At 44.2% G+C, this 23240-nt stretch overlaps 1 protein-coding gene across 1 annotated transcript in view; it reads left to right on the top strand.

Moving 5' to 3' along the window:
* Positions 1-23240, top strand: part of THSD7A (thrombospondin type 1 domain containing 7A) — a 395672-nt gene that overhangs the window by 237578 nt on the left and 134854 nt on the right. The window contains exons 6-7 of the mRNA XM_040352268.1: positions 16551-16706; positions 18672-18875. Of these exons, the coding sequence (XP_040208202.1) occupies positions 16551-16706; positions 18672-18875 (360 nt within the window). The remainder of the gene's footprint in view (positions 1-16550; positions 16707-18671; positions 18876-23240) is intronic.

Below are 23240 nucleotides of genomic sequence, written 5' to 3' on the forward strand. Positions count from 1 at the left end.
AACAATTTATAGCCCTGGATTAACACAGGCCTCCTGTTCTTTTAGTGTTCAGATCTGCTTATTATATACAGTCATGGCCAAAAATATTGGCACCCCTGCATTTCTGTCAGATAATGCTTCGCCCAGAAAATTGTTGCAATTACAAATGTTTAGGCCAGGGGCAGACTGACCATTCGGGCACTCGGGCACTGCCCAAATGCCACTAGGGGGCCCCATCAGGGTTGCCAGCCTCAGTAAAACCAGGGACAGTATGTAAAAATATATATATTTTTTAAATGACAAGATTATAGCTGCCCCGCCTCTCCAGTACCTTTTCAGTGTGTGTATGTGTATACTGTGTGTGTATATTGTGTGTCTGTGTGTGTAGACTGTGTATGTATACTGTATGTGTGTGTGTATACTGTGTGGCCCCATAATCTATTGCCCGGGGACCTATAATCTCCTATTACCCGGGGGCCCCATAATCTCCTATTGCCCGGGGGCCCCATAATCTACTATTGCCCGGGAGCCCCATAATCTCCTATTGCCCGGGGGCCCCATAATCTCCTATTGCCCGGGGGCCCCATAATCTCCTATTGCCCGGGGGCCCCATAATCTACTATTGCCCGGGGGCCCCATAATCTACTATTGCCCGGGGGCCCCATAATCTACTATTGCCCGGGAGCCCCATAATCTCCTATTGCCTGGGGGCCCCATGAGTTGTCAGTCTGCCCCTGGTTTAGGCATTCCCCTGTTTATTTATTTTGTTTGTATTGGTATGACATCAAAAAGTGGAGAACACATTCCACGCAAAACACCAAAAATGGACTGGCCAAAATTATTTGCACCCTCAATTTAATATTTGATAGCAGACCCCTTGGACAAAAAGACTGAAATCAATGGCTTCCTGTAACCATCAATGAGTTTCTTACACCTGGTCTCTACTCAAATTTTGGACCACTCTTCTTTTTTAACAGAAACACAGAGGGCCAGATCCACGTACCTCCGCGCATCTTTCCGCCGGGCGCAGTGTATCGAAGATACACTACGCCGCCGTAACTTTTTTTTTTCTAATACTCAAAGAATTTGCGCCGTAAGTTACGGCGGCGTAGTGTATCTTTGGCGGCGTAAGGGCGCGGGATTCAAATGGGTGTAATGGGGGCGTGTTTTATGTAAATACATCGTGACCCGACGTAAACAAAGTTTTTTTTGAACGGCGCATGCGCCGTCCGTGGGGGTATCCCAGTGCGCATGCTCGAAATGAAACCGGAACAAGCCAATGTTCTAAGACGGTGACGTCATTCCACGCAAATCCCTATTCGCGAACGACTTACGCAAACTACGTAAAAAATTCTAAATGCGAGGCGGGAACGACGGCCATACTTAACATTTGAGTACGCCTCATAATAGCAGGGGTAACTATACGCCGGAAAAACCCAAACGCAAACGACATAAAAAATGCGCCGGCCGAACGTACGTTCGTGGATCGCCGTAAAGCTAATTTGCATACTCAACGCGGAATTCGACGGAAGCGCCACCTAGCGGCCGCCAAAAAATTGCACCTAAGATCCCACGGCGTACTAAGACGTACGCCTGTCGGATCAATCCGAGATGCCGTCGTATCTTGTTTTGTAGATACAAAACAAAGATACGACGCGCAAAATTTGAAATTACGCGGCGTATCAAGAGATACGCCGCGTAATTCTTTCGTGGATCTGGCCCAGAATGTGCTGCTGTAATTCTTACCTTTATCTGTATCACTCGCTGCCACATCCAGACAGGAATGTAACTGAGTTTACACTTCTGTAGCTTCTGCATTTCTCATTAGAGCATTTAGAGACTAGCTAAATATAATTTTAAAGATCGCAACATCACCACCTGCCTCTCCACTTTGTCCAATCAGAGAATGGCTTGTATTCATAAAACAAAAAAAACAAGGCACTATGTGAAAGGCATTGGTGCTGAGCAAGTGCCCCCCTGTGTTCACTATGCATTAGGGAAGCTGCTCGGCATGGAACCCGGGAGATCATGGCGACCACTGTGGTAGTGGCTACTACTAAGATTGTCACCTTCCACAGCGGTCCCTCAGCTATGAGATATGCGCATGTACATTGTGCTAGACAATAAAGATTATACCTGGAGTTCGGCTTTAAAATATCTTTTCTAATTTGTCATTGCAAAAAAAAAAAAAAATACCTTTTACAAGAAATACTTTCTATTAAGCAGACTATCATATACTGATACAAATTGCCACGCTAGTAATTTAATATCAAGCAGGATATCTCGTATTACAATAAGTGCTTTCCATTATCTCTGTATAAAGATGTCATTTAAGTGTAATTTCAGACTTTTCATATTAAGTTCTCATTGACTGCTCCTTGTTACACGGTGACCTTGCAGCCCAAAAGCACCAAATGATGCACTAAGTTTATTTGCACTGATCTAGGAAATAGAACTAATGTGATTGTCTAGAATCCGCTGTAACAGCGCCTCCTCCCCAGGTCGGCGGTATTCTTTTGTGTGTACTTTCTTACTTTTATATCCTATCTTTTGTGTTACTGGGAGTAGAGAGGAACATGCAATATTGCTATGCAAAGGCAATTATCTTGACCATTTGTATTAGTTTTCCTGCAGTACATGGGAAATGCAGAGAGGCAAAGAATAAATGGGATACATTTTGAAGCTCAATGGAAGTCAAGAAATGAACTTTATAGCAAAAAGCTTGTGGACTCCCCTTCAAATGATGGAGTTTAGGTGTTTTCAGTGAAGGCTACTGCTAAAGCCCTGTAGACACGGCAAGAACGCAGTGACGTCATTAACTACGACGAACCGGCGCCCGTCACATTCAATGCCGTCGCCGCCATCTTGCTACACCCTACACATAGTTACGTAGGGCCAGATTCACAGAACAGATACGACGGCGTATCTCCTGATACACCGTCGTATCTGTTGTTCTATCTATGCGACTGATTCATAGAATCAGGTTCCGCATAGATACCCCTAAGATCCGACAGGTGTAATTGACTTACACCGTCGGATCTTAGGATGCAGTACCTCGGCCGCCGCTGGGTGGAGTTTGCGTCGTATTCCAGCGTCGGGTATGCAAATTAGCAGTTACGGCGATCCACAAAGGTTTTTCCCGTCGTTACGTCGGCGCAAGTCTTAGTTTCCCGTCGCAAAGTTAGGGCTGCTATTAACATGGTGTAAAATTACTCCACCATGTTAAAGTATGCCCGTCGTTCCCGCGTCGCTTTTGAATTTTTTTTATCCCGGCGTAAGTACGTTACGCACGTCGCGATTCACAAACACGTTGTGCCGCCGTAATTTCGCGCAAAGCACGTCGGGAAAATTGCGAACGGAGCATGCGCAGTACGTCCGGCGCGAGAGCGCGCCTAATTTAAATGATACCCGCCCCATTTGAATTGGGCGGGCTTGCGCCGGACGTGTTTACGATACACCGCCGCAAGTTTACAGGTAAGTGCTTTGAGGATCGGGCACTTAGACTGAAAACTTGCGGCGGTGTAACGTAAACGGGGTACGTTGCGCCGCGGCAATTGTACCTGAATCTGGCCCATAGTTACATAGTTAGTCAGGTTGAAAAAAGACACAAGTCCATCCAGTCCAACCACAAAAAAATAAAATAATAAACAAACAAAATACAAAACACAGTACAATCCCATACACCCAACTCCATACCCACAGTTGATCCAGAGGAAGGCAAAAAACCCCAGCAGAGCATGATCCAATTTGCTACAGCAGGGGAAAAAAATTCCTTCCTGATCCCCCGAGAGGCAATCGGATTTACCCCGGATCAACTTTACCTACAAATCTTAGTACTCAGTTATATTCTGTACATTTAGGAAAGTATCCAGGCCTTTCTGAAAGCAATCTACTGAGCTGGCCAGAACCACCTCTGGAGGGAGTCTGTTCCACATTTTCACAGCTCTTACTGTGAAGAAACCTTTCCGTATTTGGAGATGAAATCTCTTTTCCTCTAGACGTAAAGAGTGCCCCCTTGTCCTCAGTGTTGACCGTAAAGTGAATAACTCAACACCAAGTCCACTGTATGGACCTCTTATATATTTGTACACTATGCCTTGCATGCTACCACGCATGCGTCGAAGGCTTATCGAGCATGCCCGGGTTTACCTTCGGACAGGTAAGCATACAGATGACTGGTTTTCTCGGCAGGAAACACTCTGCCGGAAATCCAGACGAGAAAATAGAGAGCCAGGTTCTCTATTTTCCCATCGGGATTCCCGGTTGTTTTCCTGATGGGAAAACTGCTAGGGAGCATACACAAGGCCAAATGCTCTCCTGGCAGTTTTCCTGCCGGGAAAACCGGTCGTGTGTACGAGGCTTTATGCTACGGCCTACTTGAGGTGATTGTTGCCGTATCGGTGCACTTGCAACAAGAACAATTGACTGGTCAGGCCCACATGACTGGGCAATTACCAGTTACAGTAGTGCAGTGCTAAATAGCAATAAATGGCCCAGTAATGAAGGGGTAAAACCTACTGGAGCTGAAGTGGATATATAAGGTGATTTTTTCCCCGGATACTTTGGACGATCATACCTGTTATGAATGTTCTTATAAACAATGGTTCATCTATAAATCCAGCCAATAGGGAGACTGTGATCTAATGTCTATAGACACCCTAGGGCTCATTCTCCCTCTGAAGAACAATCTATGGTGGACTGCTTTTTAGAGGGTGTGTGGTGTTGCGTCACCTCTTCAATACCTATTTTAACCCCCTAAGAGCCCGTACCATTGCTATGTAGCCCTATTTGCTTGAAAGGGTCACATTCGGCAGGCGTTACTGGCCACCGAACGCGTTAGGTTATCTTTTTTTGCGACGCAATTTTAGCCATGGTTCGATAGGGAGGGGGTATGTAGACTGTACATCCACAACTGCTGCGAACCAGAACGGCTGCGAGCGGAGAGCCAGAACGGCGATCTGCCTATGTAAACAAGGCAGATCACTGTTCTGACAGTAGCCAAGGCATGGATCCTGTGTTCCTGCAAAGCAGAGGCACCAATCAATGCCTTCCTCTAGTAAAACCATGCAGTGCACAAACACTGGCTAGGCACACAGTTAACCCTTTGATCGGCCCTTATGTTAACCCAGTCAGTGTCATTAGTACAGTGACAGTGCATATTTTTAGCACTGATCATTGTATTAGTGTCACTGGTCCCCAAAAAATGTCAAAAGTGTCAGTTAGTGTCCTGACTGGTGCAATATCGCTGATCGCTGCCATTACTAGTAAAACAATTTTTTTTTAACCGCTTGCAGACCCGCTGCCGCAGTTGTACTGTGGCAGCAGGCTGGTTCCACTGGGAGAACCGCCGTAGCTGTACGTCTGGCGCTTTAAGCCTGCTGCATCGCGGGAGTGACGATGCTCGTGAACGGCGGTCGCGATGACCGCTGGCCATGAGCAATCTCTGGGCATGAGAGGCAGAACAGGGAAGTGTGTGTCTAAGCCGAGGAAATACAGATTGTAAGTTCCTAATAGCTAGGAACCACGATCTGTCATTTCCTCTAGATCAGTCCCCTCCCCCTTCAGTTAGAACACACATTAGGGAACACAATTAACCCCTTGAGAGAGGATGGAAGTAGGAATGGCGCTAGCTTTTAAAGTGCAGCGCTGATGTGGTAAATAGTGTTACAGGCGCCTGTACTTAATAGTGAAAAACACAGTGTCATATAATCAAATACAGGTAAATTGGTGCATTTTAATAAAACCTAATTTTGAAATCCTAGTACGGAAAGTGAAGGAAAATGCTGGTGATATCCAAAATGTGTGTGTAAATAGCAATGCGATTAAGTGAGAATAGATGAATTGGATTGCTTGAGCAGCTGCGATAAAAAACACAGTTCCAAGTGATCCAAAAAAAATATATAATATAAAAAAATAGTGCACCTTAATAAAATCCTTGTGCTACAAAGGCTAGTGCTATCCACTCCAAAGGTGTGAGAAATGACAAAGAAAAAATTAATTAAGTGCCAATAATTATATATAAATTAAATAGAAATAAAAATTAGAAAAAGATGGGGGTCTTGAGGAGGGGATAAGGGGAGAGGGAATGGGGGAAAAGAAATGGGAAAGGAAGAGAGACGGAGTTCAAGAGGGAATCAGTTTAAGAATTAAAAAGTATGGAATATATGGATTAATTAGGGTGGGCGATGAAATAACTGGGGAAGAATGGATTTAAGGTAAAGAAGGAATAGTACTGTTTTTGTCATTTTTCCCCGTTATATTGGACTTTAATGCCTAGTACACACGAGAGGATCGATCAGCGGAAACGGTCCGGAGGTCCGTTTCCGCGGATAAATCCTCTGGCGGATTTTGATCTCATGGTTGTACTAACCATGAGATCAAAATCCCAGCGGAATTCCCTCCGCGGTGACGTGTCGCGCCGTCGCCGCGATGATGACGCGGCGACGTGCGCGACGCTGTGATATAAGGACTTCCACGCATGCGTCGACTCATTACGACGCATGCGAGGGATGGATTCGGACGGATTGATCGGGTGAGTCTGTACAGACCAGCGGATCAATCCGTTGGACTGGATTCCAGCGGATCGATTTCTTAGCATGTTAAGAAATTTTGATCCGCTGGAAATCCATCCCCGGGATAAAAAATCTGCGGAAAAATATCCGCTGGATCGTACACACCAGGGGATCTATCCGCTGAAACCGGTCCGCGGATCAATTCCAGCGGATCGATCCTCTCGTGTGTACGGGGCCTAAGGCCCCGTACACACGATAGAATCCATCCGCTGAAAAATCCCAGCAAATGGGTTTCAGCGGGTAGATCCTATGGTGTGTACACTCCAGCGGATCTGTTTCCGCGGATATTTCTCCCCTGGAGTGGATTCCAGCAGATCGAATATTCGCTGACATGCAGAACAAATCCATCTGCTGGAGTCCATCCCAACGGATGGATCCGCTGGTCTGTATAGACTCACCGGATCCATCCGTCCGATGGGATCCCCCGCATGCGTCGTAATGATTCGACGCATGCGTGGAATTCCTTATATGACAGCGTCGCGCACGTCGCCGCGTCATAATCGCGGCGACGGCGCGACACGTCATCGCCAGAGGATTTCGGCGCGGATTTCAATGCGATGGTGTGTACACCATCGCGATACACTACGCCGCCGTAACTTAGGGCGTAAGTTCCGTATTCAGAAAGAACTTGCGCCCTATGTTACGGCGGCGTAGTGTAAATGTGTCGGCGTAAGCCCGCCTAATTCAAATTTGGCTGGTAGTGGGCGTGTTGTATGTTAATCTATCATGACCCCACGTAATTGACGCTCTTTACGAACGGCGCATCCCAATGCGCATGCTCCAAATCACGTCGCAAATAGTCAATGCTTTCGACGTGAACGTAACTTACGCAAAGCCCTATTCGCGAATATTTTACGCAAACAACGGAAATATTTACGCTGTCCCGACGTCCATACTTAACATTGGCTACGCCTCATAGAGCAGGGGTAACTTTACGCCGGTCCGACGCCTTACGTAAACGACGCATATAGATACGCCGGGCGCAACTACGTTCGTAAATCGGCGTATCTACCTAATTTGCATATTCTACACGTAAATCTCCGGAAGCGCCACCTAGCGGCCAGCATAAATATGCAACTAAGATACGACGGTGTAAGAGACTTACGTCAGTCGTATCTTAGCCAAATTTCGGCGTATATTGCTTTCTGAATACAGAAAGAAGATACGGCGGCGCATGCTAGAATTTACGCGCAGTATCAATAGATACGCCGGTGTAAATTGTTTCTGAATCCGGGCCAGAGAATAAAAAAAAAGAAAAGAAAAAGTGCTTCATGCTGTTGTGAACGTCTAGTTCTATGCTTCACACAGTGATCCGCTCCAATCTGTGCTCCTGTATGGACCGCACTCACCAGATTTGTGCCCCCTCTTGGGGTTTGCAGCATTCACAGTGTATGCCACTGTGCAGCACTCTGGCACGTCCTGCTGTGGTCCTGGTGGTGCTCTCAGTGTTTATCCCATATACAGGAAAAAAGAAGGAAGGGGTCCCAAGATAGTGTAGTAGTACCGTTTAAAAATTCAGCTTTTATTGGTAAAAGACAAATGGGTACTCACAATTTTGTTGAAATGACAGAGCATTACTTTAGCATGCACAAAACGATCCGACAGAACGCCACAACACTTCCGTGTTCTGCATGCTCAAGTAATTATTGGATACGTCTTTTTTTTTTCTTTCGTTTTTTTGTTATAAAATAAAAACTGCAGTGGTTATCAAATCCCAACAAAAGAAAGATCTATTTATGGTTAAAAAGGACATAAATATTATTTGGGTACAGCGTCGCGCGGCTGTCAGTTAGAGTAACGCAGTGCCGTATCGCAAAAAATGGCCTGGTCATGAAGGGGGGGTAAATTTTCTGAAGAGGTTGTAGTGAAGAGCTGAAGTGGTTAATTTGTTCTGGCATTTTCGAGGAGGAATCCTCACAGGCAGCCTACATATTTCTCCCATGTAATGGTGAACTTTCTAGAAATCCTACTTATAAAATTACCACCATCTGGAAAATCTTTCTAATTTAAAGGGCCAGTCACCCTCCGGATAACATGGAAAGGTCACCTGCACTCGTATGGCTCCCGATGTGCATAAGATTTAGATTGAGTTTTGCAGGAAATGCCTAACCTTTATGCCTTATATAAAATCTTATATACATAATGAGATGCCCATTGTTCTTGTTTTGTCCACGCCCACTTCATTAATATGGAAATTACCCCGACGGCCTGCGCAGACTGATTGACAGGCGACATCTGTCCTCAAATAACACAAATCACAGGAGAGCCCGGCTTCTCCTAGTAATCCCAGGCAATCTCCAGGAGTGCTCTCTTATATGAAATAAAAAGGAAAAAGAGAACACACAGGGAAGTAAATGCCGCTATTTGTAAAATAATATTTGCAGATATGGCGTGATAGAGACGGGGGGCGATTACCAGCAGCCTGGTGACCTAGAATAGCAGACCTCAGGGGCCCATTGGTGACATAAATGTTTAGCGGTAATTAATGGTCTTATAAAGTCTTTTTAGAAATGTGTCCCATATGACGATGATGGTGACCATTGTCATAATAAAGAGTGCAAACAGCGTGAAGAAATAACAGCCAATCAAAATTGACTTTACTGAAGCCTAACCTGTACAGCATGGCTTCTGAGCTTTGCTATGGTTTGCAATTTCGTTATTTGCTTCTTGATTTGTTTAACTGAATAAGCCAATACATATCTACAGGGTCCGATTTTTTAAGAAACACAATAATATTGGATATTTCTGTATTTACAATGCCCCGGGTTCCAGGACTGATAACCTTCGGAGGTTCCTGTGTATGTTCTGCACTGGGTACCAGGACTAATAACCTATGGAGGTTCCTGTGTATACTTCTCATTGGGTTCCAGGACCGATAACCTATGAAGGTTCCTGTGTATACGCTGCACTGCAAACCAGGACTTATAACCTATGGAGGTTCCAGTGTATACTCTTCAATGCTTTCCAGGACCGAAAACCTATAGAGGTTCCTGTGTATACTTTTTATTGGGTTCCAGGACTGATAACCTATGGAGGTTCCAGTGTATACTCTTCATTGGGTAACGGGACCGATAACCTATGGAGGTTCCTATGCGTACTCGGCATTGGGTACCAGGACTAATAACCTATGGAGGTTCCTATGTGTACTCGGCATTGGATACCAGGACTGATAACCTATGGAGGTTCCAGTGTATACTCTTCATTGGGTTCCAGAACCGATAACCTATAGAGGTTCCTGCGTATCATATTGCATTGGGTTCAAGGACTGATAACCTATGGAGGTTTCTGTGTATAATCTGCATTGGGTTCCAGGACTGATACGCTATGGAGGTTCCAGTGTACACTCCTCATTAGGTTCCAGAACCGATAACCTATAGAGGTTCTTGTGTATACTTTTTATTGGGTTCCAGGACTGATAACCTATGGGGGTTCCTGTGTATACGCTGCACTGCAAACCAGGACTTATAACCTATGGAGGTTCCAGTGTATACTCTTCATTGCTTTCCAGGACCGAAAAACCTATAGAGGTCCTGTGTATACTTTTAATGGGTTCCAGGACAAATAACCTATGGAGGTTCCAGTGTATACTCTTCATTGGGTACCGGGACCGATAACCTATGGAGGTTTCTGTGTATACTCTGCATTGGGTTCCAGGACTGATAACCTATAGAGCAGGGGTTCTTAACTCGTGTCCTCTGGACCCACTAACAGGCCAGGTTTGCAAGATAACAGAAAAACATCACAGGTAATATCATTTGCTGCTCAGTGATTGCTGTATTCTAGTCTGCATCTTCCCAAGGTAATACTTAAAAGCTGGCCTGTTAGTGGGCCCTGAGGACAGGAGTTGAGAACCACTGCTGTAGAGGTTCCTGTGTATACTTTTTATTAGGTTCCAGGATCGATTACCTATGGAGGTTCCTATGTGTACTCTGCATTGGGTTCCAGGACCAATAATCTGTGAAGGTTCCTGTGTATACTCTGCATTGGGTTCCAGGACTGATAACCTACAGAGGTTCCTGTGTATACTCTGCATTGGGTTCCAGGACTGATAACCTACAGAGGTTCCTGTGTATACTCTGCATTGGGTTCCAGGACTGATAACCTACAGAGGTTCCTGTGTGTACACTGCATTGGGTTCCAGGACTGATAACCTACAGAGGTTCCTGTGTATACTCTGCATTGGGTTCCAGGACTGATAACCTACAGAGGTTCCTGTGTATACTCTGCATTGGGTTCCAGGACTGATAACCTACAGAGGTTCCTGTGTATACTCTGCATTGGGTTCCAGGACTGATAACCTACAGAGGTTCCTGTGTATACTCTGCATTGGGTTCCAGGACTGATAACCTACAGAGGTTCCTGTGTGTACACTGCATTGGGTTCCAGGACTGATAACCTACAGAGGTTCCTGTGTATACTCTGCATTGGGTTCCAGGACTGATAACCTACAGAGGTTCCTGTGTATACTCTGCATTGGGTTCCAGGACTGATAACCTACAGAGGTTCCTGTGTATACTCTGCATTGGGTTCCAGGACTGATAACCTACAGAGGTTCCTGTGTATACTCTGCATTGGGTTCCAGGACTGATAACCTACAGAGGTTCCTGTGTGTACTCTTTATTGGGTTCCAGGACCGATTACCTATGGAGGTTCCTGTGTATACTCTTTATTGGGTCTATGTAGCAGGATATCCGGATATCCGGTATCCGATAACTCCCCCACCGCTCACAGATGATCAATAATGATTATAGCCAAGGTGAGGAAGGAAAAAAGGCTGACATAGCGTAATCCAGTAAAACCATTTAATATAAAAAATATTTAAAATCACACTTACAATAAGTAAAGTTTTGAATCCTCAAAACAAGATACGACGGCATCTGGGTTAGATCCGACAGGCTTACGTCTTCGGACGCTTTCGGATCTAAGATGCAATTCTTCGGCGTCCGCTGGGTGGCGTTCACGTTGTTTTCCGTGTCGAGTATGTAAATTAGCTATTTCCGACGATCCACGAACGTACGAGCGGCCGGCGCATTCCTTTACGTCGTCTCTAGTCGGCTTTTTCCGGCGTATAGTTAAAGCTGGTATTTCGGGGCATATAGTTAGACCTGCCATGTTAAGTATGGCCGTCGTTCCCGCGTTTATTTAGAATTTTTTATTTTTTTTGCGTAAGTCGTCCGTGAATCGGGATGGACGTAATTCACGTCTATGTTAAAAAAAATGACGTCCTTGCGACGTCATTTAGCGCAATGCACAGTTCATTCGGCGCGGGGACGCGCTTCATTTAAATGAAACACGCCCCCTAATCGCCGATTTGAATTTCGCGCCGTTACGCCGCTTGAGATACACTGCGCCGCCGTAACTTAGGGCGCAAATTCTTTATGGATTCGATTTAAAGCCAGGTAAGGTACGATGCGCCGGGGCAGATCTTTGTGGATCTGCCCCATTGTGTTCATCATATGGGAAAAAACAACAACAATCTTGGGCTTTTTCCTGTGCTAAACTAATGATTTTCATTTAATTAAATTGGAAAATTCTTCATTTGGTCACCAGATGGTGCTAAGTATCAAATGAATTAGCGCATCTAGGGGCCAAATGTGTTTTTTTCCCCTTTTTGTTTGAAATCAATGAAATCCATTCGTACAGGACAGGAAACCTTCATTTTTTACCCCAATTGCACGGAATGAATGTGCATGCACTTTCACTGGGTGATTAACTATGCAATTTCTATAGCGCTAATATGTGGATAATCATCCAAATAAATAAATAAATAAATAAAGTGGTGAAAACCTGAAAGATACTGATGGTGTGAAGGGTGATCTATAGCTGGTATAAGTGCACCTGGCACCAGATATTGCACCAATATTGTGGATGGGTCCCAATCAATCAATGGGATGTGTGCTTACCACAAAAAAAGCAAACCTTCAGATCAAACTGGTACTGTAAGGGTTAACACTCGAGCAGGGTCATATGTGGAGACAAAAAAACAGCATAATCATGGTATAATATCGTCTACACAACAGCCCATTTGCCAGGTTTAAATGACAAGTCCCCAGTGTGTGCCCGTACAGTGACTGTGAATGATAAAAGCCAATACAAACGAGTTCACCGCTTCTCACTGGCGTCCTCCCGTCCACAGGGGCCGCGCTGGTGCTGCGGATGCGATAGTAAGCTGTGTCCTGGATACGATTGGATGGCCGTGGAACGCAGTGGAACGCACGTAGACTTCCTGTGTAGCGCTGTGTAGCCACGCCCTGACGCGTTTCGTCACTTCCGACTTCAACTGAGGGCGTGGCTACGTGGCGCCGTCAATATCCCTTTATACCCATGTAGCTGTCGGCTATTGGATGAGTCATCCCTGCCTGTTGGATCTGATTGGTGCTACTTGATCCGGATATCAGGGAGGACATCAGCCGAGCTACTAATGGGTTCAAAAGAGTATATATCGAGGGAGTCTAAAATTATAAACTTTAATATGATCAATGTAATCAAGTATAACCGTATAGGGTAAAAAAGGATCTATAAACTCAGTATTAAAAAACGTACCATTCACTATTTTAGTTTTAATAAAGCAATATAGAAAAAATAGTACTATGGGTTATTTCTTTTTTTCTAAAAACGAGCAAAATTGAAAAAAGTCAGCAAAGAAACTGACACAGAGCGAGTACTGGGTAATAAACACAAATTGCTAAATGGTTAATCAAGCAATTCAATGTAAAACTGGGGTTGTTAGTTCCTATATTATGGAACAACGAGGCAAGGCACATAGGGTTGGCGATATCCAATCACTAAAAGTGGGCGTGTCTACCAGCCCAAATTTTACATCACGGGAATAGCACTGGTAGATAGCATAGAGCCCACCAGCGATATCTTCACAGGTGGACAGTACCTGCAAATGCTAGCGCAAGCAGGTCATAGGGCAACAAATCAGCGCTTATAGTAACATTTGATGACACACGGGAATGTGCATCAAGGATTGAAAACATACTTAAGTGTACATGTACCATCTTGAATAGCTGTTCCCAGATTAATCATATCTATAAAAACAGCGATTATTTTTTCCTCATATCTTCAAGAACATAGATTTTCAGAGAGGATAGCTTCAAATGTATATTCAAGATGATTGCATAATGACCCAGTTAGTCTTATCAGGCGTGTATGGGTCATATATTTGTGTATAAGAATAAAGAGACATGTACACATGTATGTCTCTGTAGATGAGAACTTAGAGAGGATGAATATAAATAAATCGATAAATATGTATATAGGTATGGACCTATAGTCCACATAAATATATAAGAAAAATATATGTATATATAAAAAAAAAAAAAAAAAAAACATACATATAAAAATCTATAAAAAATATATGTGTATATATATATATATGTATACACGTATAAGAGAAGGGGTGGTAAGGAGATGGTGGAACATAAGTAATATTTAGAAATATTAAAAATATTATTAAAAAATTACTAAAAGGCCACTCAAATAAATATAGTAAAATACATATAAAATATGTATAAAACTTCCTTGCATAAAAAATATATAATATATATATGTCTAGATAAAAGGATAAAAAAATCACTATATATTTTTTATATATTTTTTATATATTTTCTATATATAACTGCGCAAGGGGGAGTGGATGTGAGAGGGAGGAGGCTTATGTGGTCGTCCATAAACCTTGCATCATATAGAAGATAGTGTCAAAGAATAGGGAAGGAGGAGCCAATATCAATGATCACTAATGAAGCAGTTAATGTCCAATTCTATGTTTAACCCATTGGGAGCCAGAGTCCCTGCTGAATAAATCCATTCCGTCTCACGTTTGGATAACTCCCTGACTTGATTACAGCCCCTCCAGGGTGGTTCGAGGTGATCTACACCCCAAAATTTCAAGCCGATAGGGTTCTGATTGTGGTGTAACTTAAAATGGAGTGAGACATTGTGATCTTTATATCCTATTTTGATATTGGCAATATGTTCTGCTAAACGGATTTTTAGCTTTCTTTTTGTCCTTCCAATATACATCAGGTGACAGGGACACTCGAGCATGTAGACGACATAGGTAGTATTACATGTGATAAAAGGATCAAGGATCTTGGGCTATTCAAGATGGTACATGTACACTTAAGTATGTTTTCAATCCTTGATGCACATTCCCGTGTGTCATCAAATGTTACTATAAGCGCTGATTTGTTGCCCTATGACCTGCTTGCGCTAGCATTTGCAGGTACTGTCCACCTGTGAAGATATCCCTGGTGGGCTCTATGCTATCTACCAGTGCTATTCCCGTGATGTAAAATTTGGGCTGGTAGACACGCCCACTTTTAGTGATTGGATATCGCCAACCCTATGTGCCTTGCCTCGTTGTTCCATAATATAGGAACTAACAACCCCAGTTTTACATTGAATTGCTTGATTAACCATTTAGCAATTTGTGTTTATTACCCAGTACTCGCTCTGTGTCAGTTTCTTTGCTGACTTTTTTCAATTTTGCTCGTTTTTAGAAAAAAAGAAATAACCCATAGTACTATTTTTTCTATATTGCTTTATTAAAACTAAAATAGTGAATGGTACGTTTTTTAATACTGAGTTTATAGATCCTTTTTTACCCTATACGGTTATACTTGATTACATTGATCATATTAAAGTTTATAATTTTAGACTCCCTCGATATATACTCTTTTGAACCCATTAGTAGCTCGGCTGATGTCCTCCCTGATATCCGGATCAAGTAGCACCAATCAGATCCAACAGGCAGGGATGACTCATCCAATAGCCGACAGCTACATGGGTATAAAGGGATATTGACGGCGCCACGTAGCCACGCCCTCAGTTGAAGTCGGAAGTGACGAAACGCGTCAGGGCGTGGCTACACAGCGCTACACAGGAAGTCTACGTGCGTTCCACTGCGTTCCACGGCCATCCAATCGTATCCAGGACACAGCTTACTATCGCATCCGCAGCACCAGCGCGGCCCCTGTGGACGGGAGGACGCCAGTGAGAAGCGGTGAACTCGTTTGTATTGGCTTTTATCATTCACAGTCACTGTACGGGCACACACTGGGGACTTGTCATTTAAACCTGGCAAATGGGCTGTTGTGTAGACGATATTATACCATGATTATGCTGTTTTTTTGTCTCCACATATGACCCTGCTCGAGTGTTAACCCTTACAGTACCAGTTTGATCTGAAGGTTTGCTTTTTTTGTGGTAAGCACACATCCCATTGATTGATTGGGACCCATCCACAATATTGGTGCAATATCTGGTGCCAGGTGCACTTATACCAGCTATAGATCACCCTTCACACCATCAGTATCTTTCAGGTTTTCACCACTTTATTTATTTATTTATTTATTTGGATGATTATCCACATATTAGCGCTGTTTTTATCAGTTTGAACACCTGTTCACGTTTATTGATTCTACTAGTTTTATACTTGGAAAAGGTTTTTTACCTTTTTAATAAATAGCTGCTCACATAGTTTGTCATCTGTCATCACTGGCATAACTTTTTCACAGCATACTTTGCTTTTACTATCCACATCGATTTATCTCCACCTCTAACACACTCGGGTTGAGTTACCTAGTCCTTTGGCGCCGGAAGTGCAACTTTAGGCCGTTTTCGTTTGCACCCTTTTATATATATGCAATTTCTATATATATAATTATGCCTCTTTCTGTTTATTTGTAATTTTTTTTGTATATAACACCTTTTTTTTAACGTGAAACCAATACAGTCACGTGACACTGTGTCCATAGATCACCTTGTAGCAAGGACAAGTTACCCACTACATAATGGCAGATGGAGAGCAGAGAGTTTGTGTTTTTCCATAGACAACAGTGGTCTTTCTGCAAGTCCTATTGCATATGTTTGTTCTGGAGTAAAAAAGTAAACAGTGATGAGACATATAAAAATGATGGGTTTTGTGTTCAGCTTCTTTGATTAATTATTTTTTAATCATATTTTTGTATTCTTTTTTTTTTCCTAATATAGCATCAAAACCAGTGGATGCCAAGCTCTGCACAGATCCTTCTCTGAGTACCAGCCAGCTCTGCCATGTCCCATGCCCCATAGAGTGCGAGGTGTCGGCATGGTCAGCGTGGGGTCCGTGTACATTTGAAAGCTGTGATGACCAGCAGAGTAAGAAAGGTGTGTGAGGTCAAAGGATTCTCCAATGTGACTTTTAAATGAGCCAAAAAAATTAACCTTCCACATTTGTATTGCTAAATGCACAGAATATAACTGGCTATTAATATTAATTCTAGAATAATGATAATTTGTTATAATTAGGGGTGCAACGGATCGTCATTGATCCGTGATCCGAACCGAAAAAGATTGATCCGAACCGCACACACGTGATCCGAGGATTGTTTTCTAAAAAAAAAAAAAAAATTGCGCATGTTCAGTCCACACACAGCGTGGTCATGGCGAACGGAGGAGCTTGAATGCCCCGCATCATTTAAATCCCCTGTATGGGAGCATTTTGGTTTCCCTGTCAAATATAATGATGAAGGAAAGAGGTTAGTGGATAAAACAGTGACGGTGTGTAGGCACTGTGGCACAAGAATGCCATATGACAGTGGGAACACATCATGTATTGTCACTAGGGGTGCAACTGATCCGTACGGATCAGCACCTTCGGGTCGGGACACACGGCGATCCACGGGCCTCCCGGTCCATAGGAAAGGCCGCGGCTTCGGCCTAGCTATCGAAGCGGCGGCCATCGAGGTCCACCCGGTGCGGGGGATGCAGGCTGCTCCTCGGAAGTTTGTGGGCACTTGAGCTCAATATGTCATTGACTCCTAATAGCCCAGCGATGAGCTCCATGCTGCACCTTGAGGAATCCACACGGGGAGCCGCTGCTGCCGCCGCACCGGGCGCCCTGCTGCTTGCCAGAGAAGAGAGAGGAGGCGATCGGGGGGATCTGTATGGACTGAGCACGTAGGGGGGATTTTCACTAGACACTCAGCCCGCCGATCAATGACACTAAAGGGATCTGATGATTGGGATAGTTCAGGTCACAGTAAGGAACTGGTGACACCACTTTCGTACATGGGGCTGCGACTTCCACTTGGCTGCACATATAAGTATTGCGAGATGCAGTTATTTCAACACAAAACAGAGCTTATACGCTTAAATACAGTATTTGTAAATCTGACGGACTGTTTGAATGTGAAAATCAGAGGTGTTCTGTCACATTAGCAATAAACAGTCCGTCGGATTTCCAAACACTGTATTTAAGCACATAAGCTCCGTTTTGTGTTGAGAAGAACTGTGAAATCTAAAACTCTGGTGGGTGTAACAAGATTTGTCTTTTTTTTTTGCTGATCCGAAAATGATCCGATCCGTGACTCCTGATCCGAGGATCGATCCGATCCGTGAGTTTTTTGATCCGTTGCACCCCTAGTTATAATGATATATTTGTAAATGCTAATAATTTTATTAAAATAATGCTATGGTAATATTATATCGATAAAATATTATGCACTGTGCAAAAAACGTGAAAGCGGCAGCTATAAATGTTATACAAACACTGGACAAGGTAAAGAAAAGAAAGCTGTGCTAATGAGGTGAAATTACTAAATTGTTAGGTAAATTACTAACTAAATAAACAAAAAGTGATAAGGGTCTATAAGACCTAAAGTGCTACAACCACTAAAGAGAGTGAATGGATATCAGTCCATGTGCAATGTATATGCAATGCATGAATCTCTATGTATTGTACACTTCAGTGACGGTGCAGGGGAGAGAGGGGGGCGGCGCTCCTGTGCCCACTATGGACGCACCACCACTGCCCAGCTAATTTTCACAAAGCTGACATGTTGCTGAGAAGCATAGTACAGGCAGATCACTGTCACACCGGGGGTGCACATGCACATAATAGCCAGAGGTGGCAGTAAAGAGCTGGATGTCTGAGCTCAATGACACGAGAACAGCAGAAGCTGTGAGATCATTTCTGTACTGCACAACACATGGCTACCCTTCACCCGTCCTGCCTTCTTCTGGCCTGGGCGGGGCCCCCCGGTGCCCCTTACAGTTATAACGGCTGTACCACCCTGATGGCGGCCCTGGTGACATGATGTATAATGAACCCATTTATGTGTTTCTTTTTAGGTTTCAAGCTCAGGAAGCGTTACGTCACAAATGAGCCCACAGGAGGTACGGGAAGCTGCCCCAACCTAGTAGAGGCCATTCCTTGTGAGGAGCCCTCCTGCTATGACTGGAGACTGGATAGGCTGGAGGAGTGCATCCCGGACAATGGAAACAACTGTGGGCCCGGCACACAAGTGCCAGTTGTCACCTGTATCAACAGTGACGGTGAGTAACCAAAGGGGTCTCCAATTAGGGATTAAAAATATTGTGAGTAAGGGCTCTTTCACACGGAGCGGATCCGTATTGATCCGCCCCGTGTGTGTCCGTCTGCTCAGCGTGGATAATCCGTAAATCCCCGCTGATCTGTCGGGGGACAGGGCGGTCCCCGCACACTGTGCAGAAACCGCCCTGTCTTTCCTCCGCTCTCCCCTATGGGGAATCGGATGAATACGGACCATGTGTCCGTATTCATCCGATACGTTCCGCCAGACGGAAGAAAAATAGGGTTTCCTTCCGTCTGAAAAAGCGGATCTTTGCGGAGGCGGATGCTTGCGGACGTTAATGGATGCTCAATCCGCTAACGTCTTCAATCCCATAGGGAAGCATTACAAGTCCGTAAACGGACTTGTAAAAAACGGACCGTTTGTCCGCCCGTGTGAAAGGGCCCTTAGAATGATTTCAAATAAAAAAAAATTGAAGTCATAAACATTTTTTGTAGCTTTGGATAGTGTGGAAGGATTAAAACCTTTGTCAGGTTCCTACTGCTTTTTTTGTGGTATGGAGCGATATGAACTTTGTGCTGATTTGTTGCAATGTTATATGTAGAGTGTGGTCCTGACGGCTGCTCTCCGACAACTTTGGTGTCCTGCTGGACCTTCGGAAGAGATCCATAAAAATGTTTTTTGTGCAACAAATTCAATGCGTTTTGGGGGCTTAAAGGGGTTGTAAATGTACAATTTTTTCCCCCCCTAAATAGCTTCCTTTACCTTAGTGCAGTCCTCCTTCACTTACCTCATCCTTCCATTTTGCTTTTAAATGTCCTTATTTCTTCTGAGAAATCCTCACTTCCTGTTCTTCTGTCTGTAACTCCACACAGTAATGCGAGGCTTTCTCCCTGGTGTGGAGTGTTGTGCTCGCCCCCTCCCTTGGACTACGGGAGAGTCAGGACGCTCTCTACGTTGCAGATAGAGAAAGGAGCTGTGTGTTAGTGGGCGTCCTGACTCTGAATTTCTGAATTCCAAATTTTCGAATTTCTTGAATTTCACAAATTTTTGAATCTTCTGAATTTTCTGAATTTCAGAATTTTCAAGTTTCCAGAATTTCAGAATTTTCGAAAAAGAAAAAAAAAACGAATAAAACGAAAAAAATGATTTTTTTGGCAGTGCACATGTCTACTATTTAACACCCACCCCCCCAAGTTACCTTCTGGACACTCCTCTGGGCCATCATAAATATTCAGGTTGGCCATTTGAATTTCCCTCACTATGCTCTGGAAGAGCGCTGAGAGCTCCCTGGTGTGGAGTGTCGTGCTCGCCCCCTCCCTTGGACTACAGGAGAGTCCGGACGCTCTCTACTTTGCCGATAGAGAAAGGAGCTGTGTGTTGGTGGGCGTCCTGAATCTCCTGTAGTCCAAGAGAGGGGGCGAGCATGACACTCCACACCAGGGAGAAAGCCTTGCATTACTGTGTGGAGTTACAGACAGAAGAACAGGAAGTGAGGATTTCTCAGAAGAAATAAGGACATTTAAAAGCAAAATGGAAGGATGAGGTAAGTGAAGGAGGACTGCACTAAGGTAAAGGAAGCCATTTAGGGAAAAATGTTTTTACCTTTACAACCCCTTTAATGTCACTTTACCAATGGCAGCTCCTATATTTCTAAAGAGTACTTTGACGCCATAAAACATACAAAAATCTACAAAAAAAGTCTAATAATCTGAAGGGTTTTTAAAATGTGTTATCATCTCGGCATTTGGATAAATCCTCAATATTAAATGACATTAATTAGCATTTAAATTGACAACTCCAATATGTCTTCATGCTCTTTAAGCAGGCATAGAGCTCTGTAATGTCTCTTCTGTTTGATGCTGTCTGTTTCCCCATAAAGAGACGGTAAGCACAGGAAAGCAACCTCCACTCATTAGCTTAATTGGTCCAAGTAGAAGTCTGCGCTTTTAATGCTGACGACAATCTCTTTCCTTGCAGAAATATCCAAGTGACACCATAAATACATATTTATTTTATGTCAGGACGGGAAATTAATTCTAAAATTCACGCGCAGAATTGTAGCGCGTAAGGTCACCACTCACCTTGAGAAACACTCCGCTTTCTCGAGATAATTACTGAAAATACACAGGCTAATTAAAAATCAACACGTCTTGTTTTTTTTGTATTTTTTTTTGGAAAAATTGTATCGCTGGTACAGAAAGCGAGGATGGAAAGTGCTAAGCCTAAATTGATTGACTTCTTTTTTTTTTTTTCGTTTGCATGGTGACTTCTTTTTCAACTTTAGCTCTTTTTTGTTTAAACCTTGTACAAATATTTGTGAATGAATGAACGACTTGTATAGCGCAACTCATGCGAACTGAATCGCCTCTGGGCGCTTTTTCCAGTCAGAGTCTGCTTGGCTGGTGCGGTCATATTACCCCGTAGGATCGTGACACGCTTGGGACACACAGTCATACACATATATACTGGGCCAATTTGGACAAGATCCAGTTTACCTACCAGCATGTCTTTGGAGTGTGGGAGGAAACCGGAGTACCCGGAGGAAACCCATGCATGCACAGGGAGAACATGCAAACTCCAGGCAGATGGTGTCGTGGTCGGGATTCGAACCAGCGACCCTTTTGCTGCTAGGCAAAAGTGCTACTCACTGCACCACTGTGCTTCAGTTAATTGCATTCTACATTCTATAATAGAGAAATTGGAAAATAAAGAGTGTATTTAATTACAACATCAATATCAGTATAATGAATTTAACTTAAAGTGGATGTAAATCCGAAAATTTGTATTTATTTTTTTGATGTCACAATGTAGAGTATAAGGCCTCGTACACCCGATAGGTTAACCAGAGGACAACGGTCTGATGGACCATTTCATCGGTCAAAACCGATCGTGTGTGGGCCCCATAGGTTATTTAACCATCGGTTAAAAAAAAGCCAACTTGATTTAACTAACCGATGGATTCCTAACTAGAGTTGAGCGAACCCGAACGGTTTTTCCCAAACCCGAATAATTGGAAAAAGTTTGGGTCCGGGTTCGGAGTTCGGGGAAAAAAAATGCGCGGAGGTCCCCGCAAATTCAATAACCAGACCCTTTAGGACTGGTATGGATATTAAGGGGAACCCCGCCGTCAATTTAAAAAAAAAATGACGTGCGGTTCCCCCTAAATATCCATAACCAGACCCGTTATCCGAGCACGTTGACCTGGCCGGCCTCAGAAAAGAGGGGGGGACAGAGTGCGCCCCCCCCCTCTCCTGAACCGCACCAGGCCACATGCCCTCAACATTGGGAGGGTGCTTTGGGGTGCCCCCCAAAGCACCTTGTCCCCATGTTGATGGGGACAAGAGTCTCATCCCCACAACCCTTGCCCGGTGGTTGTGGGGGTCTGTGGGCGGGAGGCTTATCAGAATCTGGAAGACCCCTTTAACAAAGGGGACCCCCAGATCCTGACCCCCCCCCTGTGTGAAATGGTAATGGGGTACACTGTACCCCTACCATTTCACGAAGGAAGTGTAAATTCTTGTAAAAAAAAAAAAACACACACCGTAGAATAAAGTCCTTTATTAATAATAAAAAAAAGGAAAAAAATCCAGCGGCGATAATCCACTCGTTCCCGGCTTCCTGCTCCAACGTTGTCCTGATCCTGCGACGGGTGATCTCCAGCGATGAGAAGATCCATCCATCCAGAGAGCAGCATCGCCGACCTCCTCTCACCGCTGGACACAGCCCAGCGAATGACGTGCTGAAGCTGTGACATTACTTATATAGGGGAGGAAGGGCCACCCGTCACGTGACCCCGCACCCTCTGACGTACCCTCTGCTACGTCACTGGGTAAGCCCAGTCTTCCCTCTTCCTGGGCTTCCCCAGTGACGTAGCAGAATGTGCGTCAGATGGTGCAGGGTCACATACATATGATGTAGTCACATAACACTGAAAGGAGATTCACGCTGCAAAACGCTCAGTAGGCATGACACGACGTGGGGGTAATATGGAGCCAATCAGTCTGCATGGTCAAAGGGGAGAGGCACTGCAGTCACTGAAAGCTTCTAACTCCACTGCACATGGTAAGTCCTGGGAACACCAGAGGTAACAGAATCAACTTTTACGGCAACCACTGCAACCAGGGCTGGGACGAGGGGTGGGCAGGAGGGATAGTTGCCTGGGCACAGTGAAGCAAAGGAGCAAAAAATGGACGCATGGTGGTACACCCATTGTGCAACATGTATTAATAGTAGGGGAGGGGGGTGCAACTCTGCATCCTTGCTCTGGGTGCTGGATGACACTGCCCCAGTACTGACTGCAGCCTATATAAACTGTTACTTAGATCCAAGGCCAGGCCGGGGGGGTTAGGCAAAAGAATTGCAGTGG

This window comes from Rana temporaria, chromosome 5 (genome assembly GCF_905171775.1).
Source record: "Rana temporaria chromosome 5, aRanTem1.1, whole genome shotgun sequence".
Classification (NCBI taxonomy): Eukaryota; Metazoa; Chordata; class Amphibia; order Anura; family Ranidae; genus Rana; species Rana temporaria.